At 29.8% G+C, this 26,925-nt stretch overlaps 2 protein-coding genes across 6 annotated transcripts in view; one reads left to right on the top strand and one right to left on the bottom strand.

Moving 5' to 3' along the window:
• Nucleotides 1–26,464, top strand: part of LOC132943980 (uncharacterized) — a 33,680-nt gene extending 7,216 nt beyond the window's left edge. For 3 of the 4 annotated variants that reach the window (XM_061013175.1, XM_061013173.1, XM_061013174.1), the window contains exons 5-7: nucleotides 1,142–1,216; nucleotides 2,455–2,577; nucleotides 12,340–12,508. In XM_061013175.1, coding sequence (XP_060869158.1) covers nucleotides 1,142–1,216; nucleotides 2,455–2,577; nucleotides 12,340–12,369 — 228 coding nt within the window. In that variant the 3' untranslated portion in view covers nucleotides 12,370–12,508. Of the gene's footprint in view, nucleotides 1–1,141; nucleotides 1,217–2,454; nucleotides 2,578–12,339; nucleotides 12,509–25,104 lie in introns of those variants that run through there. The other variant, XR_009664400.1, reaches the window with a different exon arrangement.
• LOC132943977 (rho GTPase-activating protein conundrum) overlaps nucleotides 18,175–26,925 on the bottom strand; it is a 65,545-nt gene continuing 56,794 nt past the window's right edge. For both annotated transcript variants that reach the window (XM_061013167.1, XM_061013168.1), the window contains exons 5-14: nucleotides 22,910–23,052; nucleotides 21,288–21,444; nucleotides 21,081–21,216; nucleotides 20,768–20,939; nucleotides 20,343–20,687; nucleotides 20,041–20,230; nucleotides 19,783–19,966; nucleotides 19,481–19,647; nucleotides 19,182–19,372; nucleotides 18,175–18,474 (exon numbers count right to left, since the gene is read on the bottom strand). In XM_061013167.1, the coding sequence (XP_060869150.1) occupies nucleotides 18,365–18,474; nucleotides 19,182–19,372; nucleotides 19,481–19,647; nucleotides 19,783–19,966; nucleotides 20,041–20,230; nucleotides 20,343–20,687; nucleotides 20,768–20,939; nucleotides 21,081–21,216; nucleotides 21,288–21,444; nucleotides 22,910–23,052 (1,795 nt within the window). In that variant the 3' untranslated portion in view covers nucleotides 18,175–18,364. The remainder of the gene's footprint in view (nucleotides 18,475–19,181; nucleotides 19,373–19,480; nucleotides 19,648–19,782; nucleotides 19,967–20,040; nucleotides 20,231–20,342; nucleotides 20,688–20,767; nucleotides 20,940–21,080; nucleotides 21,217–21,287; nucleotides 21,445–22,909; nucleotides 23,053–26,925) is intronic.

Here is a 26,925-nt window from a genome sequence, read left to right as displayed (position 1 = left end):
ATAAAGGTAATTTTTTTCTTATATTTCTATTTTTTTACATACCCATTATGTTCGATACTATAACTTCAGTCTTCAGTTATAGAAAACAACACTTGCCAATATGGAATTACTGTCGAATTTTTTTATTTTAAAATATTAAATAGCATCTGATCGACTGATGTGCTATAATGAAACTCAAAATATAACGAATACACTTATCTAAATTCTATTTTATATTCGTTTAAATTGGACTTTTAATTTTTCTGGCCATTTTATTAAGCTTTGTAATATAAGTGCATTAAATCGTATTTTTAAGGCATTTTTCTTATTTCTAATGCATTTAAATCCACGTCCTATTTATAACTTAACGTTATTTTGTATATACCAATCGATTAGTGTACACAATAAAAAATATAATATTATTGATGGGTTAATAGGTTGATAACTATTATGTAGGTAGGTACATTTTTGTACGTTCAATGTATCGTTCTTAATTCATAAAGTAGCTAAATGAGTCAAATGATTTTGTCAAGAGGTGGGGGGGGAGGATATGGCTGATTTTTTAACATGCACTATTTCAAGGGCTCTTAACCTAAGGGACGCACCACTCTAAGGAGGAGTGACACAATTTCGTAAGGGGGGGGGGGGGACGTGAAAATGTTTAAAAAAAACACGAATTTATTTAGTTATTTTGTTATTTAGGTAATACATATTAATTCATAGGTATTTCTTAATTTTTTTTCATTATTTTATTTGAAACATTATTTTTAAATATTGGGATCAATAAAACTATTTTTATATAATTACTATTTTATATCAATTAGAATTTGTTTATAAACCAAGTAATAAATAAATGGTTACCAAGTAAAAAAACCGTTATCTATATTATAAATTTGAATTCAATTTACCGCATTTGCGTCTAGTAGAAACAAATAAATGTTTTTTTGAAGATAATGTAAAAATATCCATCATCCATCGGTTAGGACCATATATATATTTTCTATGATTGGAACGGTTAGGTAATAATTATAAATAATCTATGGCAAATGACAATCGTTTGAGACGAACAGCGATTCCAATACGTACTCACATATTTCGTTCCATTCTGGTTATTAAGCTAGGTGCCTATTTTTATAAATGTCATTAATCTCAATACTTCCAGACTGAACTTTTGGATCGGAGATATGAAGACGCGCGCTCAAAGGGACCGCGTTTTGCCGGAAGAATAAATAATTACGTAAGTTTTGTCCTACTACTCTGTTGACGCGGTAGACCTAATGTAAATATTTATTGTCAGACAAACTTATATACCCGCTAGACGTAGAGTAGTTTTTAAAATCCAGTTGTTTAGGTGTACAAAAATTAGGATATTATGAAAAATACCTTAAATTATAATACTTATTGCCTACAACTGTTAATTTATTGTTATAGTAGAATAATTTTTAAAATTTTAAATCAATGATTAGGTAATGCTTTTATAAGTAGGAAGGTAGGTTTTTACACCTACCTAACAAAATAAGAAAATACATAATGATTAATGTTATTTAATATGATTTGTAAGTACATAGCAGATTATACCTATCACTTGGTGACGATTATTTTTGTTTTATACGTTCTTCGTAATTCAGTTCCGTCACGATAGTTTTAGTTTTCGTTAAATGTGAAACATACATTTTCTATGCATACGGGATACGGACATTAAATATTTGGGTTTTAAGAGAACACCACAAACGTACGTTTTATTATGGGGGTTTTACGGGATATACCTATAGGAAATTTTCTTCAAATTTTCACATTTCACTATTTGATATTGTGATATTATTTGTACCTAGGTTAAGTTTCTGTTTTAGAATCGATCGATATGTTACCTAGGTATATCACATTCTTTAATTTAAATTCTGGTAGTCGAGTATTGGACAAGTACCTACGTAACTTATAATTCGTATCGTAATTTAATTACTAAAGAAATATAATTTCCCCAACAGTGTCTAGGGCCACTGGCAGCAGAATGCATTATAGAATGTCTATAAACTTGTGGTCTAGTATATGGTTAAAATTGGCATGCGACCAACAACTGGGGGCTTGTTCTGGAAAATTTAAATGATCTAATAAGGTTCATCTCATTATTTGAATTAAATTAATTTTCAAGCGATTGTTGTGTTAATCAATTTTTTAATTTATTTCATTCAACACACTCGTCTCAGTTTTCTAGTACCTCTCGATTTCTCACAAAATTCATATCGATCATCTCACAGCTTTCATATTCAAAACCAAAAAAATATGTATTTTTATCTTATTTCAATCTTTTTCATCGAACACCAGAATATATTACAGATCATAAAGGTACTAGTATTGTATACTAATAAAAATTAATATTAGGTATTTATTGGTAGGTTTATATAATATCTGTAGACTGTAACTAGGTCATTAGAATATTGTAGAACATTTTACTGCATAAGATAGGTGTTATTTCAGAAATGGTATTCGTCAGTGAACATTTTCAAACTGGGAATAATATATCATAAGCAGATTGAAATGTGTGAACGTTTCAGTGTTTCAAAGACTAAGTTTCGTAGCAGATTTCGATTCCGTCACGGGGTATGTATTTTCTTATTTCCCAGTAGGTTTTTTTTTATTATAGTTAATTGATCAGGGGATGTATTGCCTGAAAATTTTCAATATTTGTATTGTAACTATACTGGTATAACACTATTCGGGCTATCAATAAAGTCGTGTTCAAAATTAGAAAATTGGTGAGGTATGATATTTTTTTAAGCAATTCTTTCGAGTAGGGAATTCACTCAATGATATTTAAATATTTTCACCTATAATCAAGTACGATGACTTGTAGGTAACTAGAGACTGAGTGAATAGGAATTAGGAAGTATGTGATATGGTGAAGATAAGGAAATGGGTCAACAGGATTTCAGAATGTTTGGTGTATGAAAGGGAAAGATGAAAAAGAAATGTAAGGTTAGGGTAGGTAAGTGGAGTGAGAGTAGCAGATATGAGAATAATAAGTAAGGTGTTAAGGTACAAAAGAGAATAGAATAAGAAATTAATTAATTAAGGGTAGTGTAGAATAGTGTACATATTGTAGTGAAAACAAGAGAGAATACGTTTAGGTGGTTCGGTCACTGTATGAAAAGAGATAGTGAGAGTGGCTATAGAAGTTAATTTACGGGAGAAATGATGGACGAGAAGACTGAAGAAGAGATGGATAGACAGAATACCGATCATATGGAGGTGTGGAATGAGAGTGGCTGAACCTGTATATAGCTGTGAGAGACGGGGGAAGAAAAAGTGTAAAGGTAGAATAGTTATGTTAACAATGCCGAATACGTAGGAAAAGATCTTGAATTGCAAAGGCCCTATTGACTCTTTGGCTTCAACTAACCATAGGTTTACCTAACTAACCTTCTTATGACTCATTAGGAAACTTTGAATAAAAAGATCCTGAGTTGCAGGTTGCCGAACTTAAGTGTTTGATTATCAAGTCGATCCTTTGATTGTTGACACCTTAATCTGATGAAGCCCATAGATAATAAAGTTATTATGTCCTATCCATATCTTTATTATCTATGATGGAGCCATACCCAGCTCACTCGTGTAAACTTGTTGCCGGTTGGGATGTCAGCGCACTATTTGTTTTCCATCTTTGACCCACGCGTAGCATACCAAATTTACAATTAAAAAAACACTAAAATGATTGTGCGTGGGTCAGAGAGAGAAATAAATGGTGCGCTAAAAAGCTGACATCCTCTTAAGTTTTATCAAGTTGAAGAAGCAGTTGATTGTTGAAAATTTGACATTTAACATTAACTGTGGTAGGCATTATGATTGGAAGTAAAAGTAATTAGCAGGGTTGTGAATTTAATGAAATGAAAAAGTGTTAAATATTTGCCTGCATGAATGCACTAAATACAGGCAAATATATGCACTGAAATATTCAAAAATATGCACTTAAAATTCAAAAAAATACTGAATGAAAACGTTTTTATTAAAAATTTTTAAATTAATAAACTATAATTCAAATTGGTTTACAAAAAAAATTCTTTATTTACACACTTGGTAGGTAGGTATGTAGGTAGGTAACGGATGAACCGAAAATATAAAAACATTTTAAGAAAATAAGCATAAATACGAAGAAATCATGAAAACATGCAATTATATTAACTAACTAAAAAAAAAAAAACGCATATTGGTAACGGTGTTGTAATAGTAGGGATCTCCCAAAAAAAAATACGTACATAAAAGCCAAAAAAATCATAAAAAATAAAAATAAAATCATAAAAGCCAACTGTAATAAATATTAATTTATGAAAAAGTATATTAAAAATCATTATTATTATAAATGAAACAAAACTATGAACTATGGACCGTCACATAATATAGGTATTTCTATATTTTTAGCTCCATAATTTCTGTTAAAATATTAGGAAAATGTATTAAGTAAAGTAATGTAAAGTGCTAAATTTGAGCTATTACTTAAAATATTATATTCATAACAAATTATCATAGAAGGTTAGGTACTGTTATTCCACATACTTATTATAGTTTAATTTAACTACAACATTCTAGTAGAGTCTGATAAAATTTGGTTCCACGACTTTGATCATACAAACTTTAAATACTAAACTATGGGTCTGAAATTTAGTTTATTTAGATGTAAATAATCCAAAACATATATTGCTTCAAAATATAAAAATAAAGTGTCTTGTATTGTAGTAGGTGGGTAACTTTCAAAAAAAAAACTAAAAAAAATCATACTTGAAATCTATGTATAATATACGTATATTGTAATAAATGTTCAAATGTTTACTATAGTACATTATAAAAAATTAACTTAAGTTCAATATAATACATTATAACAGGTGTTCAAATAAACATTTCATACCAAACATTTTGTTAATTCGCACAGTCTCTCTTCAATTTTAAATTTTTCTTCAAATTATCTACAAAATATAAATGTTTAGTAAATTGGAAGACTTGATTAAGTATTTAATAATTTATCTAAAAGAGATGTGCCGGGTCGCCACATTACTATATCGAGGGGCCATGGTGCAAGTGTCGTCCATAAATATCATAACATATATTATATTAGAAATACAAACTTAATATTTCACTAACAGTAAATATTATAAAAAAATTTTACGAAATGTACTATACCTACTCATATTATATTATGATTGTATTAGTTACAAACTCTTGAATTAAGAGTTATGTGTGAGGATTTAATTGATTTCCTAAAAGGAAATGGCTCAAGGTTTTCTCAGTTAGTTAAGGGACCGTAGTTAAAGTGCTGTCCACCAATAAAGTACCCGAAAAAAAAAAAGCGATTAATTCAAATATAGAAGGTACTTATATCATATACTTTTATCAAGGTTAGGTTAGCCACAGTCTTGTGTAAATTATATTGTCTTATGTTTTCCCAATCTAATTATACAAAATACTGAAAATTAATGAAATCACAAATATTAGTACAATAGAGAGACTGTGCATTGATTTACAAATTTGTCTTAAATTTACTTTTTGCATAGAGAATAATATGAAGGTGGGGTGGGCTTTTAATGTCAGAGTATGGGGGACAGGGCTGGGAATTCATATTATGAATTGAAATATTTAAATAATAATAGAGATTATTTTATGTGCTTCAAATTGTTTACACGAGTGAGCTGGGTATGGCTCCATCATAGATAATAAAGATATAACATAATGGATAGGACATGATAGTCTTATCAGCGGTCTGATCATCGAGGGGAACAATTGAGGCCAACTCGAGTATCGACTATCAATATAAAGGAGCCTCAATTTCCTTCCCCTCCGGGAACGCGGCCTGAAATGTATTTAAAATAGGCGTGGACTATACATATCTTTATTATCTATGGGCTTCATCCATAGCATGGATTAAGGTTGTCAACAATCTTAGGATCAACTTGATAATCAAACACTTGAGTTTGGCAGCCTGTAACTCAGGATCTTTTTATTCAAAGTGTCCTAATGAGTTATAAGAAGGTTAGTTAGGTAAACCTATGGTTAGTTGAAGCTATGGTGATGATAGACGACTACCATCACCGGTCGTGAGCTTTGCGATGATCTTTTCCTACTAACAATCAAGGTATTCGATATTGTAAACATAACGATGAAAGAAAATATTTAAATATTATTAATTTGGTTAGGCTAAGTTAGGTTCGGATAGGGCAGGAAATTAGATGTTAACTAATTATCATAGTTTTTAACACGCTCTTAAAGACTGTCAGCAAGAGTTGTACCAGTATAGTTATTAAAATGATTTTTTTACCAAAACAAATTATAAAATGTATTTTAAAATATAACAAAATATTATTTTATTAGGGTTGTATAAGGTTTTCAATACTTATGAGTTTTTGTAAATAGAAAATGTATAAAATCAATAGTTTTAATTTAATATATGGTTTTGTGTTTTAATATCCTATTGTCAAAGAATTCTCAGGGTTTCCTTTCCACATTTTTTTACATTGTACTAAATCTAACATTTTTCCGCACATATTTACAAAGAATAAAACAGATATCTGACTATGTTTTTATTTGCATTTAGACTTTATAGTTTGTAATTTAATATTGACTGTAGACCCACCAAACATAATATTATTTTAAATTAATCATTTTATGTCCTTTATAAATTACAATCACATAGTAGAGTCCGTGCAGGACCTTTTATTATTTAATTTCTTTGCATCCTTTATAATTTACATTCGTTTTTATACATTTTCTAATACATATATATTACCGTGATACACCTCTGATCATAATAACTGTTCGCATTATTATATTGTAAACAACACCTAGATTTTGGATTGTAGTTAATATGTATGTATTGCAGTATTTAGCTTCCAGCGTATTCTTTTGTTTAGTGTTATTTCACCCAGATTTCTCAAACAATTTTTTTTTCACTTCATTGAACTCTAGTAGATTTTTTTGTATAAAAGTTTTTCAAGATTAACCGGCTATACCTGGGAGTACGCTGAGTACCTGTGTACATAATATATAATTTGAAAAGAGACTGGCTAGGTTCACTCACGTTCCTCACTCAATTTCTTTTTTTATATATTTAACTTTTTTTGATTCTTTTATATATATCTTTTTTTAAAACATTTACAACTTGGTGCCAAATGATTTTTTTTTAATTTTTTACCTGCTTCATAAAATGCGTTAGCCTGCGGTAGCTCACGTTCCCCTTTCAATTTTCTTTCATAAATTAAATTCAATTGATTTTTAATATGAATATTTTCATATTTGTGAGTCTTCAGAGAATTTTTTTCTGTTATTTAATTCCTATCTAGATCTTTCAATATAGATTTTTAAACACTGACAAGCCGGCGCCAACACCCTCCTTCAATTTTTTTTTTTAGTTATTTATCTCTAGTTGAATATTTTGTATTGACATGAAAATTGATAACTTGGTGCCCTATGAATAATCATTCTTTAATGAACTAAATATTTTGAATAGTTTTTTCTGTTTAAGATTATGCGCATTTTAGTTTGTACATTGTAGATTGTATTCCTACAGTTAAATTTTACAAAATTTTTTTTTGGTTTCCTAAAAAGCATTTGCCTGCGGGCGCCAACACTCTCCTTTAATTTTTTTTTTATGATTTTACCTCTAGCCAAATATTTTAAACATTGACAATCGGGTACCCTTGAATAATCCTTATCTTTAATGAACTAAATATTTTAATTGGTTTTTTTTGTTTAAGAATATGGGCATTTTAGTTTGAACTTTGAAATGTATTTTTCTTCTGTAAAATTTTTTCCAAATTTTTATTTTTGTTTTCTAAAATGCATTTGCCTGCAGGCGCCAACAACCTCCTTCAATTTTTTTTTTTTAGGAATGTAACTAGTTGAATATTTTTTATTGATGGGAAAATTGATAACTTGGTGCCTGTAAATAATCATTCATTAATGAACTAAATATTTAAAATAGTTTTTTCTGTTTAAGATTCTGGGCATTTTAGTTTGTACTTTGTAATGTGTATTCCAACAATTAAATTTTTTCAAAATTTTTTTTTGGTTTCCTAAAATGCATTTGCCTGCGGGCGCCAACACCCTCCTTCAATATTTTTTTTATGATTTTACCTCTAGCCAAATTTTTTAAACATTGAGAATCGAGTACACTTGAATAATCCTCGTTTAATGAAATAAATATTTTAAATAGTTTTTTCTGTTTAATATTCTGGGCATTTTAGTTTGAACTTTGAAATGTTTTTTCTTCTGTAAAATTTTTTCAAAATTTTTTTTTTGGTTTCCTAAAAAGCATTTGCCTGCAGGCGCCAACAACCTCCTTCAATTTTTTTTTTTGTAATATAACTCTAGTTGAATATTTTGTATTGCCTTGAAAATTAATAACTTGGTGAATTCCTACAGTTAAAATTTTTTCCAAATTTTTATTTTTGTTTTCTAAAATGCATTTGCCTGCAGGCGCCAACACCCTCCTTCAATTTTTTTTTTTAGGAATGTAACTAGTTGAATATTTTTTTTTGACTTGAAAATTGATAACTTGGTGCCCTATGAATAATCATTCTTTAATGAACTAAATATTTTGAATAGTTTTTTCTGTTTAAGATTCTGCGCATTTTAGTTTGTACATTGTAATGTGTATTCCTACAGTTAATTTTTTTCAAAATTTTTTAAACATTGACCATCGGGTACCCTTGAATAATCCTTATCTTTAATGAACTAAATATTTAAAATAGTTTTTTTTGTTTAAGAATATGGGCATTGTAGTTTGAACTTTGAAAAGTATTTTTCTTCTGTAAAATTTTTTCCAAATTTTTATTTTTGTTTTCTAAAATGCATTTGCCTGCGGGTGCCAACACCCTCCTTCAATTTTTTTTTTATGATTTAACCTCTAGCCAAATTTCTTAAACATTGACAATTGGGTACTCTTGAATAATCCTTATCTTTAATGAACTAAATATTTTAAATGGTTTTTTTTTATTTAAGAATATGGGCAATGTAGTTTGAACTTTGAAAAGTATTTTTCTTCTGTAAAATTTTTTCCAAATTTTTATTTTTGTTTTCTAAAATGCATTTGCCTGCAGGCGCCAACACCCTCCTTCAATTTTTTTTTTTAGGAATGTAACTAGTTTTTTCTGTTTAAGATTCTGGGCATTTTAGTTTGTACTTTGTAATGTGTATTCCTACAGTTAAATTTTTTCAAAATTTGTTTTTGGTTTCCTAAAATGCATTTGCCTGCGGGCGCCAACACCCTCCTTCAATTTTTTTTTTATCATTTAACCTCTAGCCAAATTTTTTAAACATTGACAATCGGGTACCCTTGAATAATCCTTATCTTTAATGAACTAAATATTTTAAATGGTTTTTTTTTGTTTAAAAATATGGGCATTTTAGTTTGAACTTTGAAATGTATTTTTCTTCTGTAAAATTTTTTCCATTTTTTTATTTTTGTTTTCTAAAACGCATTTGCCTGCAAGCGCCAACACCCTCCTTCAATTTTATTTTTAGGAATGTAACTAGTTGAATATTTTTTATTGACTTGAAAATTGATAACTTGGTGCCCTATGAATAATCATTCTTTAATGAACTAAATATTTTGAATAGTTTTTTCTGTTTAAGATTCTGCGCATTTTAGTTTGAACATTGTAATGTGTATTCCTACAGTTAAATTTTTTCAAAATTTCTTTTTGGTTTCCTAAAATGCATTTGCCTGCGGGCGCCAACACCCTCCTTCAATTTTTTTTTTTATGATTTTACCTCTAGCCAAATGTTTTAAACATCGACAATCGGGTACCCTTGAATAATCCTTATCTTTAATGAACTAAATATTTTAAATGGTTTTTTTTGTTTAAGAATATGGGCATTTTAGTTTGAACTTTGAAATGTGTTTTTCTTCTGTAAAATTTTTTCCATTTTTTCATTTTTGTTTTCTAAAACGCATTTGCCTGCAAGCGCCAACACCCTCCTTCAATTTTTTTTTTTAGGAATGTAACTAGTTGTATATTTTTTATTGACTTGAAAATTGATAACTTGGTGCCCTATGAATAATCAATCTTTAATGAACTAAAAATTTTGAATAGTTTTTTCTGTTTAAGATTCTGCGCATTTTAGTTTGTACATTGTAATGTGTATTCCTACAGTTAAATTTTTTCAAAATTTCTTTTTGGTTTCCTAAAATGCATATGCCTGCGGGCGCCAACACCCTCCTTCAATTTTTTTTTTTATGATTTTACCTCTAGCCAAATTTTTTAAACATTGACAATCGGGTACCCTTGAATAATCCTTATCTTTAATGAACTAAATGTTTTAAATGGTTTTTTTTTGTTTAAGAATCTGGGCATTTTAGTTTGTACATTGTAATGTGTATTCCTACAGTTAAATTTTTTCAAAATTTTTTAAACATTGACAATTGGGTACTCTTGAATAATCTTTATCTTTAATGAACTAAATATTTAAAATAGTTTTTTTTGTTTAAGAATCTGGGCATTTTAGTTTGAACTTTGAAATGTATTTTTCTTCTGTAAAATTATTTCCAAATTTTTATTTTTGTTTTCTAAAATGCATTTGCTTGCAGGTGCCAACATCCCTACTTCAATTTTTTTTTTTATGATTTAACCTCTAGCCAAATTTTTGAAACATTGACAATCGGGTATCCTTGAACAATCCTTGATTAATGAAATAAATATTATAAATAGTTTTTTCTGTTTAATATTTTGGGCAATTTAGTTTGTACTTTTTAATGTGTATTCCTACAGTTAAATTTTTTCAAAATTTTTTTTTGGTTTCCTAAAATGCATTTTCCTGCGGGCGCCAACACCCCCCTTCAATTTTTTTTTTATCATTTAACCTCTAGCCAAATTTTTTAAACATTGACAATCGGGTACCCTTGAATAATCCTTATCTTTAATGAACTAAATATTTAAAATGGTTTTTTTTGTTTAAGAATATGGGCATTTTAGTTTGAAATGTATTTTTCTTCTGTAAAATTTTTTCAAAATTTTTTTTTTGGTTTCTTAAAATGCATTTGCCTGCGGGCGCCAACACCCTCCTTCAATTTTTTTTTTTATGATTTTACCTCTAGCCAAATGTTTTAAACATTGACAATCGGGTACCCTTGAATAATCCTTATCTTTAATGAACTAAATATTTTAAATGGTTTTATTTTGTTTAAGAATCTGGGCATTTTAGTTTGTACATTGTAATGTGTATTCCTACAGTTAAATTTTTTCAAAATTTTTTTTTGGTTTCCTAAAATGCATTTGCCTGCGGGCGCCAACACCCTCCTTCAATTTTTTTTTTATCATTTAACCTCTAGCCAAATTTTTTAAACATTGACAATCGGGTACCCTTGAATAATCCTTATCTTTAATGAACTAAATATTTAAAATAGTTTTTTTTGTTTAAGAATCTGGGCATTTTAGTTTGAACTTTGAAATGTATTTTTCTTCTGTAAAATTTTTTCCAAATTTTTATTTTTGTTTTCTAAAATGCATTTGCCTTTATAAATATTGAATATTAAATATTGATTTTGAATTGTTTTTGAATTATTCAATAATATTTGAATATGAAATAGATATTTTTCATAGAATACCTACATAAATTAATTTTTATATTGGTATCGCCATTTGTATATTTAGTAGGGAATGTTGGTACAGTTGGTTGGGTTTTTTAGTTTTTTAATACATGCTAAATTCAAAAATGTGTTTAAAATTTAAATTATTCAAAAATTATTTTGGTGGGAAATTTTCTTTTGTCAATCTTAATGTCGATACTTTTTTGAGAATATAAATTTGATTTCAAGGCTTGGTTGCGTTGAATCTTGAAGACTTTAAGTCGATACGACCAATATTGAATGATTTACGTTTTCGATATAATACGAATTTGAAAAGCATATCAAACAATTTAAAAGGCTTGACTGCGTTGTATCTTAAAGACTTCAAGTCGATAAGACTAATATTGATGAAGTTAGGATTTCAAGTATTTTTAAAAAAACTATATATCTAAAGTTCAATTTTTGGAACTCAGGTCAGCTATGATAAATTCTCATTAAGTACCTACTTGAGCAAAAGTATTCAAATACTTTTTAATCACTTGTATATGCGTATTTTACATACTTTTCAAAACAGGTATCTGTATTTAAATACTATTAAAAAGTATTTTTTCTAGTAAGTATTATATTAATTGTTAAACTAACATTCTAATAGATTATAGATTTAAATAATAATTTAACAACTGTGTTCCAGAATACAGAATATAATATATAGTGTATTATATATGGATACATTTACGACTTATGTTACACTTATAAGTTATAATATATTTACAAGACTTATATTTATTTATTTGATTTTTTGTTTATTATAGTCAACAAATAATACCTTTTGGATAAATTAGGTATTCACAGAGTTAATTTGAAATTATGTTAATAAATCATAACCATTGTTATTACTTATTTGTTAACTGTTTTCAAAATTTACATTAACAGTAGTAATATTTAAAATAAAATTGTCAAAATTGCACTTCATTGTTAATGTAGCCGTTAAACTTCTGTGTTAAAATATTTCCTTATTTATATGAAAAAAACATTATATATAGATATATTGGTAGTATTATTTAAACATTGTTAATTAATCAAAAGTTCATATTATATAATATCCATTTATAACTTAGAATATAAATTTATAGCCATAGTACGTGCAGTGCTACTCTACCTATGTTGTGTTAAAATAAATTAAATTATTTATCTAAGTAATCACTGTAGCTTATGAAAAAAACAGTCTGTTGTGGCATTGTTCATGTACAAAATGTATCTGAACCACTCAGAACACCCTGAAAAAAAGTTCTAATGATGTGTCTGATAGTTATTAATACAGTATAGTGCGGTGGTCGGCAACCTTTTGAAGAAGGTAAAAAGAAAATAATAAATGTTTAAAACCTTAAAATAATAGAGCATAAAAATTACAGTTTTTAATAATATAATAATTATAATATAAAAGTATGGAAATTACAACTGCTTTAGGCTTAATTTGATTTTTGTTGTTGGATATTGTTTATTATTTTTTAAATTTCCACATTAAAATTTCTTGTGCTGGCTCGAAGTACATGGTGGAGATGGTCATTAATTAAACGTGAACGGTATGGATTTTTAATTTTTTCCATATGAGAAAACGCCTGTTCACACACGTAAGTGGATCCAAACATACTGAAGTATTTTGCAGCTATATTTTTAATTTTTGAAAATGATGCCGGAAGTTCAACGAAAAAAAGTAAAGGAGATGCTTTGAATGAGTCTTTTAAGATATCTTGTGACTGCAAATCTATTATTTCCATTTTAAGCTCAACATCAACATCTTCATAATCAATATTAAATGGATTGGCGAGTAGTTGAAAAACGCAACGTTTTACTTTACTGAACAGAATAGAAAATTAATATTATAGTCCAAATACACTCGTCGTATCTACTCTAGGTATCTTATCGGTAACTGTCAAGGTATATCTACCATTATAAAATATGACTGATAGAAACGTTCAATTATATATTTTATACAATATGATTTTTTTGATATAATATTCGATTGAATGTCGTTGTCGTAGAATTAAAAGCGGGCCGCCGGTTGCCGACCACTGGTTAGTGTGTACTGAAAGAATTCAGATTTGTTTGTTTAATTAATATAGTATTAAAACAATTTTGTTAATTTAACACAAGAAATCGATAATATTTTTAATATTTTTTAAAAAAATGAACTTAAATTATAAACTTGCTGTATGTTTTATTATGATTACTTCTAACAGTAATTCAAGAAAGATAATGTGTTTATTGGTGCAAATGTATGTTTTCTTGCCAATTATAAAAATATTGAGTGCTGAGTGGGTATAATATTACATATAAATAATAATGTTTATTTTAGTAACAGTAAAAAACTGTATGAGGGATACATTTTCAATTCAGAATTAAATTAAAAGTGTAAAATTAAATGTTATACCCAAAATACGTATTATAAGATGTAACAACTAATAGTTATTAGGTTAAGTTGCGTTCGGTTGTATACGACTTAAGCAATTATTATATTAATTTATAACTTTTTATTTTTAAGTTAGTATTGCTAACCTGTGGTTATGCTGTATGGACGTTTATTTTAGGATTGAATGTTGATTATACTTGGTGCATGGATCAGTTTTGTGTCTAAACCTGTTCAGTGGATTTCCCAACATTTTGGTTGGATGGAGATACTGTTAATCCACGTAGCTTAGGTATAATATGTTATTCTGAGTTTAGGCCCTTATGTTTGTAACCGCCTATATAAAGTAATTATATGTCAAACAAATATTTTCTGAATTGAATATATTTTATTATTATAACGTAATACAGGTGAGGCGTATCTTCCTGCGATAACGTTCCAGAGTTTACGTATTATATTAATAATATTATTACACATATCATTCGACACCGACGATTCTTATAATATAGTCGAGGACATAATCTAAGCTTTAACACCGTGTATCATACGGTATTTACTGCATGCCATTGTAGTATTGAACCTATTCGCTGCATGCAGGTCCACGGATTTAGAGTGCAGAAGTGGTACGTCCCTGGAGCCCAGTGTTTTGTCAGATTACAATTTTATGGTAATTGGTAGCGTATACTTTTTAATTTTTATAGTAAAAAATATTACATTTTAATATTATAAACTAAAAAAAAAATGGGCAAGTGGGAAAAGCAGTGCTGTATACATTAAGTGTCTAGAGGAGTTACTGTAATTGATATTTTAAATTTGAACTCAATGATATCTCCACAATAATATTATATACGAAAAATGATTCCGAGCTAAGGTGATCTGTCAACCTATATTACTAAAGTGCATTTTATATCATTGCTATTAAAGTAATTTATTTTACTATTATAGGTATTAGTATACGCTACGGTAGGTTATTTATATTTTTCCGAAAAAATTAAAAACGTGGGCAAGTGGTTGTTGCTCCGCTATACAGTAGGTTACAAGTGAGTCACTGTAATGGATGGTGTTAAATTTGAATTCAATGATATTTATATAGTATCATTGTATAAGAAAAACGATTCTGAGCGAAGACAGTCAGTCAGTCTATGATAAATTGATATTACTAAGTATATTTGAGTAGTATGATATTATTGTGAATAAAGTAATTTATATATAACCTATTTACGTGGAACCTTGTCTTAAATTCCCAATCCTTAGGTATAAAAGTTGAACATTTTATAAATTTTTAACTATAAAATAGTTGTCAACATTTGAACTATTTTGAATTATGAATTATATTTATTTTATCACGATAAAATCATTTATTAGTATATTACCACTGTTAGGTAAATAGTAAATACCAAAAAAATTTTGTTATTTACTATTAAGTTTTATACGATTTTTGCGGAGTAATTAAACAAAACTTGTTTCACCATCCATAGTATTAGTACCCATTATATAGTTATTGAAAAGAAAAAAAATCAACTTAATACTAACCCGAATTACATGGTACGCAACTGGCAGTTACGCATAGTACTATGTAATATATTTTATGTATAACTGCAATTTGTGAATAATCTAAAATCTACATAATATTTATATGTATTTCTATGCGCGTGGTCATCCGTTATTTGTTAATCTTCACTATTCAACTATCGGCCGAATGCAAATGTTTTACTGAATATAAAACACTCGAATAATGCATTCATTCAACCGTCGTAAGGGAATCAAAAAGGTACCCATGCGAATCGCCTAAAATCGCTGGCAGTCTCGAATTTTTAGATTTTCTCTTCTACCGACGCATTGGCATTTCCTCCGAGTGTACCATGCCATCCATCGCCTTCATATCTCCAATCGGCTTACCCGCATGTTGGGATATAGTTTTGAAAGTTTTTCCGTGGCTTCTCGAGTCGTCCGTTGGAGGTACATAGATGTTTATTAGACCAACTTGCATGATTTTGCGTAGAGAAAACTAACGGCGCTTTTGAAGGGAAAAACTGCCGAGCCGATGGCGTAATGATGAGAGTACCTAACTCTGAAATTCTAAGGCGCGTATAGGCAAGAAAATAAAGCTATAATACAAAGGTCAGTGTTGAAATGAACAAGTTTCGAACCGTAATGCTATACGACCAAATTTTTAAGTGGGCGGGGTCGGTTAGAGAGAGTTTTGTTTGCTCATTATACAAACATATTTTGTTTTGACGAAATATATTTGCCGATACTTTATTCTCTATTCATATATATATGAACCCTATTTATGTGCAATTATTCAATGTGATTTTTATATAGTTTCTAACTTGCAAACCAGGGCTTTGCACCCGAATAATTTATTCGGGTTTCAGATTTTGGGTGCTGGATGTATTCGGGTGTTTGAACATCGGAACACAAAATTCAAACAAACGTTTGGGCTTCAATAACCGTTATTATTCGGGTTTAAATTGGTGAATACAGGTGTTTAGTAATCAGGAAAAAAACATAATTTTTTATAGTTATTTTATTAGATATTTGTCTGATAATGTTTTATTGTTTCAAATATAAATTATATATTACAGTGAATTGTAAATCATTATTATATTAGTATTTGGTTGCTGTCAATACATAGTTAGTTGTTGACACCAGACCAGACCATACCATACACGATGCACGTCAAATATTGTATATTTCTATTGGCTATATTTGGATTTATTCTATGCTAATAAAGTGATAAATGGTTTTATTGGGGTGTTTTTTTTTAAAAAAAACCATACGAGTTATATGGGTTTCGGCCTTCAGGTGTTTAATTTTTTGAAGATGGGGTGTTACAGGCTCCTGTTAGTTCAGGTGCAAGGCCCTGTTGCAAACAAAATATATATTGACAAAATATTTTTATCTCAGAGGTTTTCAAACTTTTTTTTGCGTTTCACTCTTGTTTATTATGTACAATTATGTATCGCTAATGACTAAAAATGGAACTATTCAAAATTTCAATACATTTATAACAATAATAATTTTGGTAGATTTAACAGTATAATATATAGTAGATATTTACAAAAAAACACAAAATATCATTAAATACGTTACAAACATTAATAAAAATATCAATCAATTAATATACAACAACTGCACGGTCTTGCACGTAACCACTAGTGGTATACAAGTTACACATACCACATTTTGATATATAAATTCTGGTCTACCTTCTTAAATAATATAACAATTTAATATATGTTGTTATAGAAATCATTAATTTTAAGATTGTAAAAGCATTGTTTACTTTTAAAACTATTATTATAATCATAAAACCAGAATAGTTGTTATAAACATTAAAAAAAAATGTATAAATAAAGTCATAAATCAATAATGCCTTATAAAAAGTTATAATAATTTTCACAGTGCCTTGAATTATTTGTATTTTTTTACGTTGACTACTCGGCAGTGTCATCAGGTGAATGCTAACGACAGACAAACGTAGTTTTTGTTTTGAAATTCTCATGAGTGGGTGCCAGGTGGACTAACATAAATTTTGAATAAAAGTTAACAAATTGTATTAATAGTTAATAAAACTTTTATTTATTGACCTATGATTTCACTCACATTTAGGAACTTTTTGAAGTGGGGATAGTAGCTAATTAGCTTTCTAAATGGGTTCTAAATCGTCACGATTATTTTCAGGATGCCAATTATACGTATATAATTATATCTACAAAAATAGAAAAAAATCAAATAGCCTATTTTTAGGGTATTTTCTTTTTATATAATTAGCCTAATTTTTTTGTTCAATTTGAAAAACGTAGGTATATTGTGTGTGAAAAAAAAAATCAAATAACAATATTAAAATAATATTATATAGTTACTATAGGCTATAAATATTTTTATACATTAAGTTTAATGTTTTTAATAATATTTTTCACAAAAACCGTGTGATGTCAGGGGGACTTGATTTCGGTGTTTCCAAAGTGTATCAGATTCAGTAAAATATTTAACATTTTATAAAGGAAAGCATCAAGTGTAAAAAAAAATAATATTGTTGTGTGTTCAAAATTGTATAATAATTATAATTTGTTTTGTCCCTCTCTTTATTCATACAACATTTTGATCGACAATAAAGTAAACAATAAAAAAAAATATACATAAATAGATTACGTCATTATAGTTGTTGGTATCATAACTCATAAACAAGTAGGTATAGCAATAATAATAAAAATAATAATAATAATAATACAAATACAAATTAACAATATTATATTGTATGCAACATGCATCATAATAAAATGTACAGTATAAAATCTAGGGTTTTTCAACATATCAAAACAAAACAATAAAAAAGTTATATAATGGATTTTTGGTTTTACACTCTCTACTGATCGCACAGAAATGAATTCAAGTAAATAAACTCAAACGACATATTATGTCAGTCATACGTGTGTCATGCCGTTTCTGTGATCACATTTTACGAACCACTGAGCGTTGGGGTTCACTTGGTATACGGCCATCATGTTGGCGGTGGGTTCTATGCGCCGCTGACCTGTACGCAACCGTAAAAAAATTCACATGAGTACATTATGTTGCCGCCATATTATAATAGAATAAAAATGGACAAATTATTAATATTCGAGGTTGTTTCGAATTCGAGCTCTGGCGAATTCAGTGGTTAACGTGAAACTGCGGTGGAAAAATTAATAGTTTTATTGAATATATTTTAAAGGTTAATATTCAGTCCGATTGTTTTCAAGTCGTTTAAAAAACTTTAAAATTTTAAAATTGTGCTCCTTTTCACTAACAATAAGTAGAGCAAATTGTCGTGTATAGGTAATATAAAGATTAATTAATATTATATTTTATAAAAATGTAAAAGATTAATCAATTAACTCACGACCGATTTCAGATCTAAAGTAGATAAAAAGAACTGTTGCGCTTCAATAATAGTATAGGTATACCACCTATATATTTTTTCACTTTGGTACGGCAAAAATTGCTTATCATTTTAGCGCAAACCAAAAATTATTATTCGAATGTGATGATTTATATATGACTATACATTTTAAAACTATAAAACTATGAACTTCTTAATTTGAATACACGAAATCATTTCACAACTAATATTGTACTGTTCGAAATAACTTTAAATTCTTATAAAGTTATAAGTAAAAGTACAAAATCGTTCAATCGAGAAGTAAATTAGACAATTAATATGATTTTCCATTATTTGAGAGATTAAATGTTACGCCTTACCGATATTGCCACCAGTTTCATATAGAAAATGTGTCCGAGTGGCCATATCAGGATCAGCAGTTGTTAACAAGCACGACAAGTTTCCATTGGGAGCAAGTTCAGTCAATGCCCTTGACTTGAGGTCCTTGCGGCCAGGTTTAGCCATGTGCCCGTTTTTTGTCACCGTTTGCTTAGCAGCTTCTTCCACAATCCTTCAAAAGCATATTAAATTAGTTATTCATATAGGTACGTGACAAATAATATATTATACATCTGATGATAAGATAATAATAATATAATGGCTAATGAAATATACTTACTTAAGTATTACGTCGCCGACTGTGGTGGAATCAGATAAGAACAATGGTATACCGGAAATCCGAAACTGAGGTGCATCAACGCGGACCACGCCGTCTTGATAATCTACCTCGTTGTTGATCTTTTTGGTGACAATATCTGTTTTCTTTTTTCCAAGGAACCTTCTTACCTGAAACAAATAACGATTGTAAAAATAAAAAAATATGCAATAAATTAATAAAAAATGTTATCATTACAGGACCGCCTTTTTAGTTGTATTGATAATTACATAAATATAAAGTGTCGAGCAATGTCATATACTCACGGGATTATTATTTTCTTTCAGTCTACATTGGTACAGTTCATTGTTGTGTCTAAGCTGGGTCATGAGGTCGGTAGGAACTAGGCATAACTCTTCGATGTGGTTCATAAGAGTTTCGGTTAGACGACAGCTACGGGCAGCCTGGTCTAGATGTGACTGCAAGTCTTTTTTCTCCAAATGCACGGATCTATTATAGTAGTAATACAAATAATGTGATTATAATTTTTTATATTTACGAATTTTGTTTCGTTTGTATCTTACCTAGGGGGGAATAGAGACGGTGCAATGATCATGGCCACGTTATGTTCGGTCATTTTATTTTCCAGGTCGTGTCTTTGCTGATATTCGACCAGCCTAGACATGAACTGTAAGAGGGCACGCAATGTGGCCCTGTTCTCTGTAGGTAACAGTAGCACCAATAGGTTTAGCGCCCTTACAGTATCGGGTACAGCTGCAAGTTAAGAACAATAATATGTATAATGGCTTAAAACAGTCTAATATACCTAGGTACATCCTACTCATAAAGCATAGAATCGTGTATGGGTCACTATATAGATACTTACAGTAGCTCTGGTAAAACAAATTGACCAACTCGTGGGTGAGCAATAACCCGGGTAAGTCTCTGAGCAAACGTTTTAGAAAAGCAACAAGATCATGTACGGAACATTTTTCTAACAGCTGATCGGCTTCTTCGTGCTTGGCATAGAAAAACTTCTCTACAGCACAACATAGTTTATCGACTTTCGCTTTAGGGGCTGCCATACGCAACAGGCCTTGCTCGCCCAATCCACGTTTCTCCAACTGTCCGAGAACCTTCTGGACAATCAAAGGTACTTGAACGCGGCGGTTAGCGATAGCCTCATCGCGGTCGACTAGCGTTGACAACGAAACACCAAAAATGGTACCTTCTGATGTAACAATAACGAACAATGATAAATAACTATAAACACAATTTGTAACGTTTGTCTCCGTTTGCAGTTTTAATTACCTTCTCTTCTTTTGCGTTTATGTGGTTTTCCTTTATGAAACGGTATACCAGCACTGTCGAACATGGAGGAAAGTTCGAGGAACAATAGAGGGCGTAGTTTTGCCAAATCTTCGTCGCTGAGAGAGTCTGGCCAAGTCCTCCCAGTGTTTTCGTCGACGGAGGAACACGATTTCTGTAAATAAAGTAAAAAAATAAACCGTAATTTTAATATTAAATATTGTATTTGCTATCTAATTATTTATATATTTATCATAATGCGTTATATGTAGTTTCAAATGTAGTGTACGTGTTTTAATATAATTTATCTACAAACCTCCAATTGGTAATTGTTATTTTGCCACATCTCTTCGAATCCCACGTATTGGGAACCGTCCCGGTGATTATCGCTTGGTTCGTATAAACAACCGTGACTGCGGGTCAGGCTAGATTTAGGCACTACTAAATCCATGCTGCATAAACGCAAAAAGAAATCGAACGTTAGGTCGGTTATATAAATAAAAAATAAATGGATTCATCATACTTAGGAGAACCGACGTGTTCGTCAGAAGAACTCGAGTACAAATGTAGTGGATCGCTACCGCTACGATTTCTGTCTTTGACCATAGGTAACGGTCGTTGTTCGAATTTGTAGCCGCGTACGGTGCCAAGTCTTTGAAAACCAACCATTGTAATACCATCTGTAATGATAATAATCAAATAATTTTTCAAGCACTCAAAATATAATTATTACATAGGCAGTTATTAGAGTTTATAATAAAATAGGTAGGTGTGTACATATATATTGTAATGCATTTCGGTTTGGAAGTAAAAGCTAAATAAAAGTAGAAATAGAAAAGTGGAGAGATTTTGGTAATTGCCGTTAATAGGCATAGTGGTTGACAAAATATAATCATGATATTATTTTCTTTAGATTTAAATTGAAGTTGAAACATTGAAATTACACGATTGAAGTAATAGTTGTAATAGGCATAAAATTAGATGTACTTAATAGTTAAAATCGTGAAATCATTTATTTTACGATTTATGTAATATTATATTATAATAGTTACTCATAATTATAGCCATAGGGAAAATCGAGTAGTGATTATGTATTTATGTGACTACTGGTAGATTAGGATTTCTCAAAATACTATTAAGTAATGGACTTAAGCCTTTTACCATATAAAATAAATGTAAATTTTAATAATATTAAAATAAGATAATACAAATAATATTAATACGACAGACTTATGGAGCCACAATAAGGTACAATATTTGAATTGTATTATAATTTTAAACATAAACGCAGTGATGCGAACAATATTATACTAAATTGAATTCACGGGTCGTTGTTTAAAGTGACGAAAATACTACAGGCGTTTTGATATGATTTTGGGATAACCCTAAGGCAGGTACTTAACCTCATAGGTGGGCCCTAGCATAAGAGGGGTATATAATATATTAATATTTAAAGGAGTCCTTTTCTGAGCTTTTGGAGATGGTTATTAGGTATCTGAGTCTGAGAATCTTCACGCCTGTCGTTACAATAATTTGTTATTTAGCACTTCGAATAACTTAATCATTCCGAGAAAATTATTGGATAAAAAATATCCGAGTGACATTGTTATTTATACTTGGAACTGCACTTTTTATTCTATACAGTAACGAATATTAATTAACTGTTTAATTGTAATTAATAACAATACAGTATTTGCTACTCCGATACGGTTTTTTGATTTTATTCATTGTTGCTATACTGGATCGAGTACGAGACGGTTACAAGTTCTTACAACGGTTAAAATAATTATTTTTATCAGTAGGTGCACATTCAAATTACAATATGTTAATATAATTTGTACCGAATGCACTTTGACTGTTATTATATTTGAATATAGTTTTATTATATTTAAACATTTTCAAAATTATGCTTATTGTTTAACCTATTGGTATACGCTATAATATTATACACTATACGCTAATAGCCTAATTCATAACGGATAGTTGGCTTCCTGAATGTCTCGCAGAATAAAGCACAATACTTTCTATTATAAGACAACGATAAAATAATCTTACAACGATAAAGGCATAATCTCATAATTGATCACTTCGATGGTAACGTAACGTAACGGTCAAAATATGTAAGATATACAGTATTATACACACCACTTTCAGAAGCGACGATACCATTATTGCTTCGATTGCTCCTGCGGAATATGTCTCTCGACGGTAGAACTGGCGCACTAGGCATTCGGCGGACGTCTTTTTTTGAATACACAACTCTCGGTTCGTGATTGGGATCCGTATATCTGGAAAAATATTAGATATTTTATTAATGTATATTGTGTGTAATGGTCCTGCGTGTAGTAGGTGTCAGTATTAGCATTGATTATGAATGCTAATACTGTAGTATTCATAAATCCCGATCAATATGGTATTATAGCTAATGATCGTATTTTAAACTGTTAAATTGCCGTCGTCTGGTTCATAATAATATTATATTATCGTGTGTAGCAAATATTGGCACCTATACATTAAATACCCATATTTGGTATATTATGGAATAGCGAAATATTTGTATGCGTGCGGTGTCGATCGAAACGTACAATTATTAATTATAATTTATAAGGGTGGGCGATGCCATATTTTACTTACTTTTATTTTACCGGGACAATAATGTTTGGTATGTATAATTTTTATGGAAAAGTTGTACCACTCCCCCCCCACCTACCGGTAAAACCATCAGTTCTAACACACTATTTTTTCGTAACCAAAATACCATAATTTGATTCCGGGACGATTGGCCGAACGGAAACGTTCTATATTGGGACAACGGGACGCTATAAAAAATATTCAAAACCGGAACAGTTCCGGAAAAACCGGGACGTAGGGTAACCCTATAAGGCCGCGTAAGCACTGACGAGTATAATATAATACGTGTGAAGTAATAGATTCGTATCGATCGGTCAACCGTAATCAAAAAAAAAAAAATGAGTCAGTGTATATCATCGTCCGCATCTTATTGTATTAGGTATTATATTAGTACAGCATGATGAGCGCATGGTTTCAAGGTGTTACTATTATACCGTCATTCTGGTTCCCCGAGGAAACACATATTATAGGTACTACCTGGGGCCGGTCATATTTTTAATTACCTACCCGCAATAACCTTGACCTATCGAGTGGTAGTCTGATGTACTCTGGTTCATTAAATGACATTCAAATAACATATTATTATTATTATTATCATAACACTGTAAAAGTATTCAACCCATAATATATATATTGATATAGCCGGGTACCGAATAAACAGTTTCGTTCTTCATGTCTGTGTGAACTTTGTTAAGTGAACATCTATTATGTTGTATACCTACGTGGCTGATATAATCATTAAAAACGAAAACGTACTCCCAGAAGGATTGTGTTGTGGGTTTGGTTGGTTTTTCGGGCGATAGCTACATAATAATATTAGATATCATACGAAAAACCTCAGTGTAACACATACACACACAACAAAATTCCACTGAAAATATAAAACCTATTGTAATAATATACAATATTAAATATAAAAAAAATCGAGTTCGCTAAAACAAACGAAACAAAACGTGACTAGCTTTCGTTTTGCGGTGGTTAATTCATAAGCTATTGTTTGGTCGTGTCCGTGGCTTATTAATGCCAACCTTGACTGGTGGGAAAATTCAACGCGGAGAGTAAAAATAATAATAATAATAATAAATAATATGTACTTATACGCATGGACTACAGCGCGAGAGAGACCGTTTACGGGAGCGAGCGGGCGCTTAATTACGAGAGTGGAGAGAGCCTTGGAACGGCAGGAAACATTACAAATTGTACAAAAAATGATATATTATATTACATTACACTTGCCGACGAAAAAAAAAACAGTTAAAATTAAGCTAAGCAACAGTCGTTAATGCACACACTCGGCAGGAGGAAGGAGACGAGGCGTAATATTTAACAACGGAAACCCGTGTATTCCGCGATACGCACTATTATTACATTATTATCTTCAACGAAAGCACATAAAAATGAAGTCACATGCAAAAGCAAAAGTGCATTAGCCTCGTCAATGCATTCATCCGAAAGTATTTTTACGCGAAAAACATACGATTTTCACGTCCACTAGTGTAAAGTAATACATACAGAATGTCTGATTACTGTATATAGTCGCCATTAATTTTCTTTGTCTATTCCAGTGATTTTCAAGAAAAATTATATAATTTTACTATGTAAGTAATTGCAAGCCGTTAGGTTCTGGATACATTGATATTTTATTTCATTTCGTTTCCCCAAATAAATATAATTTCATACTAATTATTATTACCGTTGTGATTTTATAGGTTTTTAGAAAAGAAAAGAAAAGCGGTCCGACCGCGCGTTGCTGCAGCCCCTTAGGAGGTCGTCGCCAGTCACTTCCATAAGTATATGTATTATTATTTAGTTATTTATCGTTAGTCGACGTTGGTTTATGTAGAGGTGTAATATGCGATTGTAATAAACGCTCTAAACTGTTTAAAACATTAAATTGGCCACGGTCAGCCACCTCGCGGTCCTCATGTACACGACGAGGTTTATTATGGCTTTTAAACGCGTGAACAATAACAAAAATAAAACAAACAAATTACCCCCTGGTCGGCTGCAAGGTTCTTGATTTCATGATTCTTGGCTAAGGGGGCAAACTCTGTTATATGACTGTACATATTATTACAGTTAAGATTTGCCGCTAGGGACAATAATATTTGCAGTTCAAAATGTCCTTATCAGCTAAGTACAACAAGCAAGAAAACTGGCTATCACCAAATCTTAAAATATAACCATGATTATTTGTTTCTTGTATAATAATCAACACAAAACATGAATCTAATCGACGATGTTTTTGATATATTTTATCGTATTAATGTTAGATATTTTTTGATTTAAATAAAATCGAATTACTGAAAAATTGCTCTTTTTAAAATATATTTTATAATTAAAAACATAAAGTTTGCGGTTTTGCAGACTGCACAAGCAATGAATCCACCAGAAGTGGAATAGCCAATGAGTAATCCATAATTGCCGTGTATATTAAATTAAAATTTTAGAGTTCTTGGGAAAACGTTTAAGTTATTAATTTTCAATTCGGCAATCAACAATAGCTGAGGACTTGCCCAACGGGTTTAGTAGCCCAGTCTGGCCTTAATAAATATAAACAAACCTGAACAATCTCAGAACCATAAATTCTTCAAGTTTTTTAAAAGTACTATATATATGCCTTCAGCTATTGGACTGGAGAGAATAATTATTAAAAAACCTGGGAACTCATTCTGCTGTACAGCATAATATTTCGAGTAAACTCCTCATCACTCATCAGAGTAGGTATTACTGTTGGTAACGGATGTGTTAAATTTGAATTCTAAAATGTATCTGAGTGGAGACAGTGTATCAACCTATATTAATTCTAAGGATATTTTATAAATTATTATTATTATTATTTTATATTATGATAAAAACATCAAATAATATTATAACTTACAAGTCGATATCAACGTACCGTAAATAGGTTAATGGTATAAATAGCTTAAAATAAATAAAAATATTTTGAAAATAACATTGTGCAATGTAACTAATAATATGCATATCAGCAAAAAGTTTTAAATTTCTGCGAACAATATTTTTTTTTAATATGCCTAACTAGAATCGTTATTTTTCGTTTATCCATTTACAATTTTGATAATATCCAATTGCAGAGACATTCAACTTCAAATGCATATTTAAATACTGTGCCTAATTTATTTTTTGTTTTAAAATTTGTATAAGGGCAATTGAATTCAGTTTTCAAGTCTTGACTCTTGAATACTTACATAAAACGGTTTGCAAATTTTCGAAATTTCTACAAATATTTTCAAAATTTTAACTTCAAACGCTTTAAAAAAAAATTGCGATCGTGTATTTTCGATAATTTTAAAATCTTATTAGAAAAGAACCATGTATGAGGAACTTTGTATTACATTTTAAAGCTTTTTGTATAAAAAAAAAATTACCCCTCCCACAGCAAATATTCCGGTTACTCGTGATTCTCGATCAGTAAATTATGTACGTTTGCGATGTTTAACATGCGCGCTGCGATAAAACAATTACTTTTGAGTTTTGAGTACGATCCGAAATCCGTTCTCTTATACCAA

This window comes from Metopolophium dirhodum, chromosome 4 (assembly GCF_019925205.1).
Source record: "Metopolophium dirhodum isolate CAU chromosome 4, ASM1992520v1, whole genome shotgun sequence".
In the NCBI taxonomy this organism is placed as follows: domain Eukaryota; kingdom Metazoa; phylum Arthropoda; class Insecta; order Hemiptera; family Aphididae; genus Metopolophium; species Metopolophium dirhodum.
This window is presented reverse-complemented; position numbering and strand designations above follow the sequence as displayed.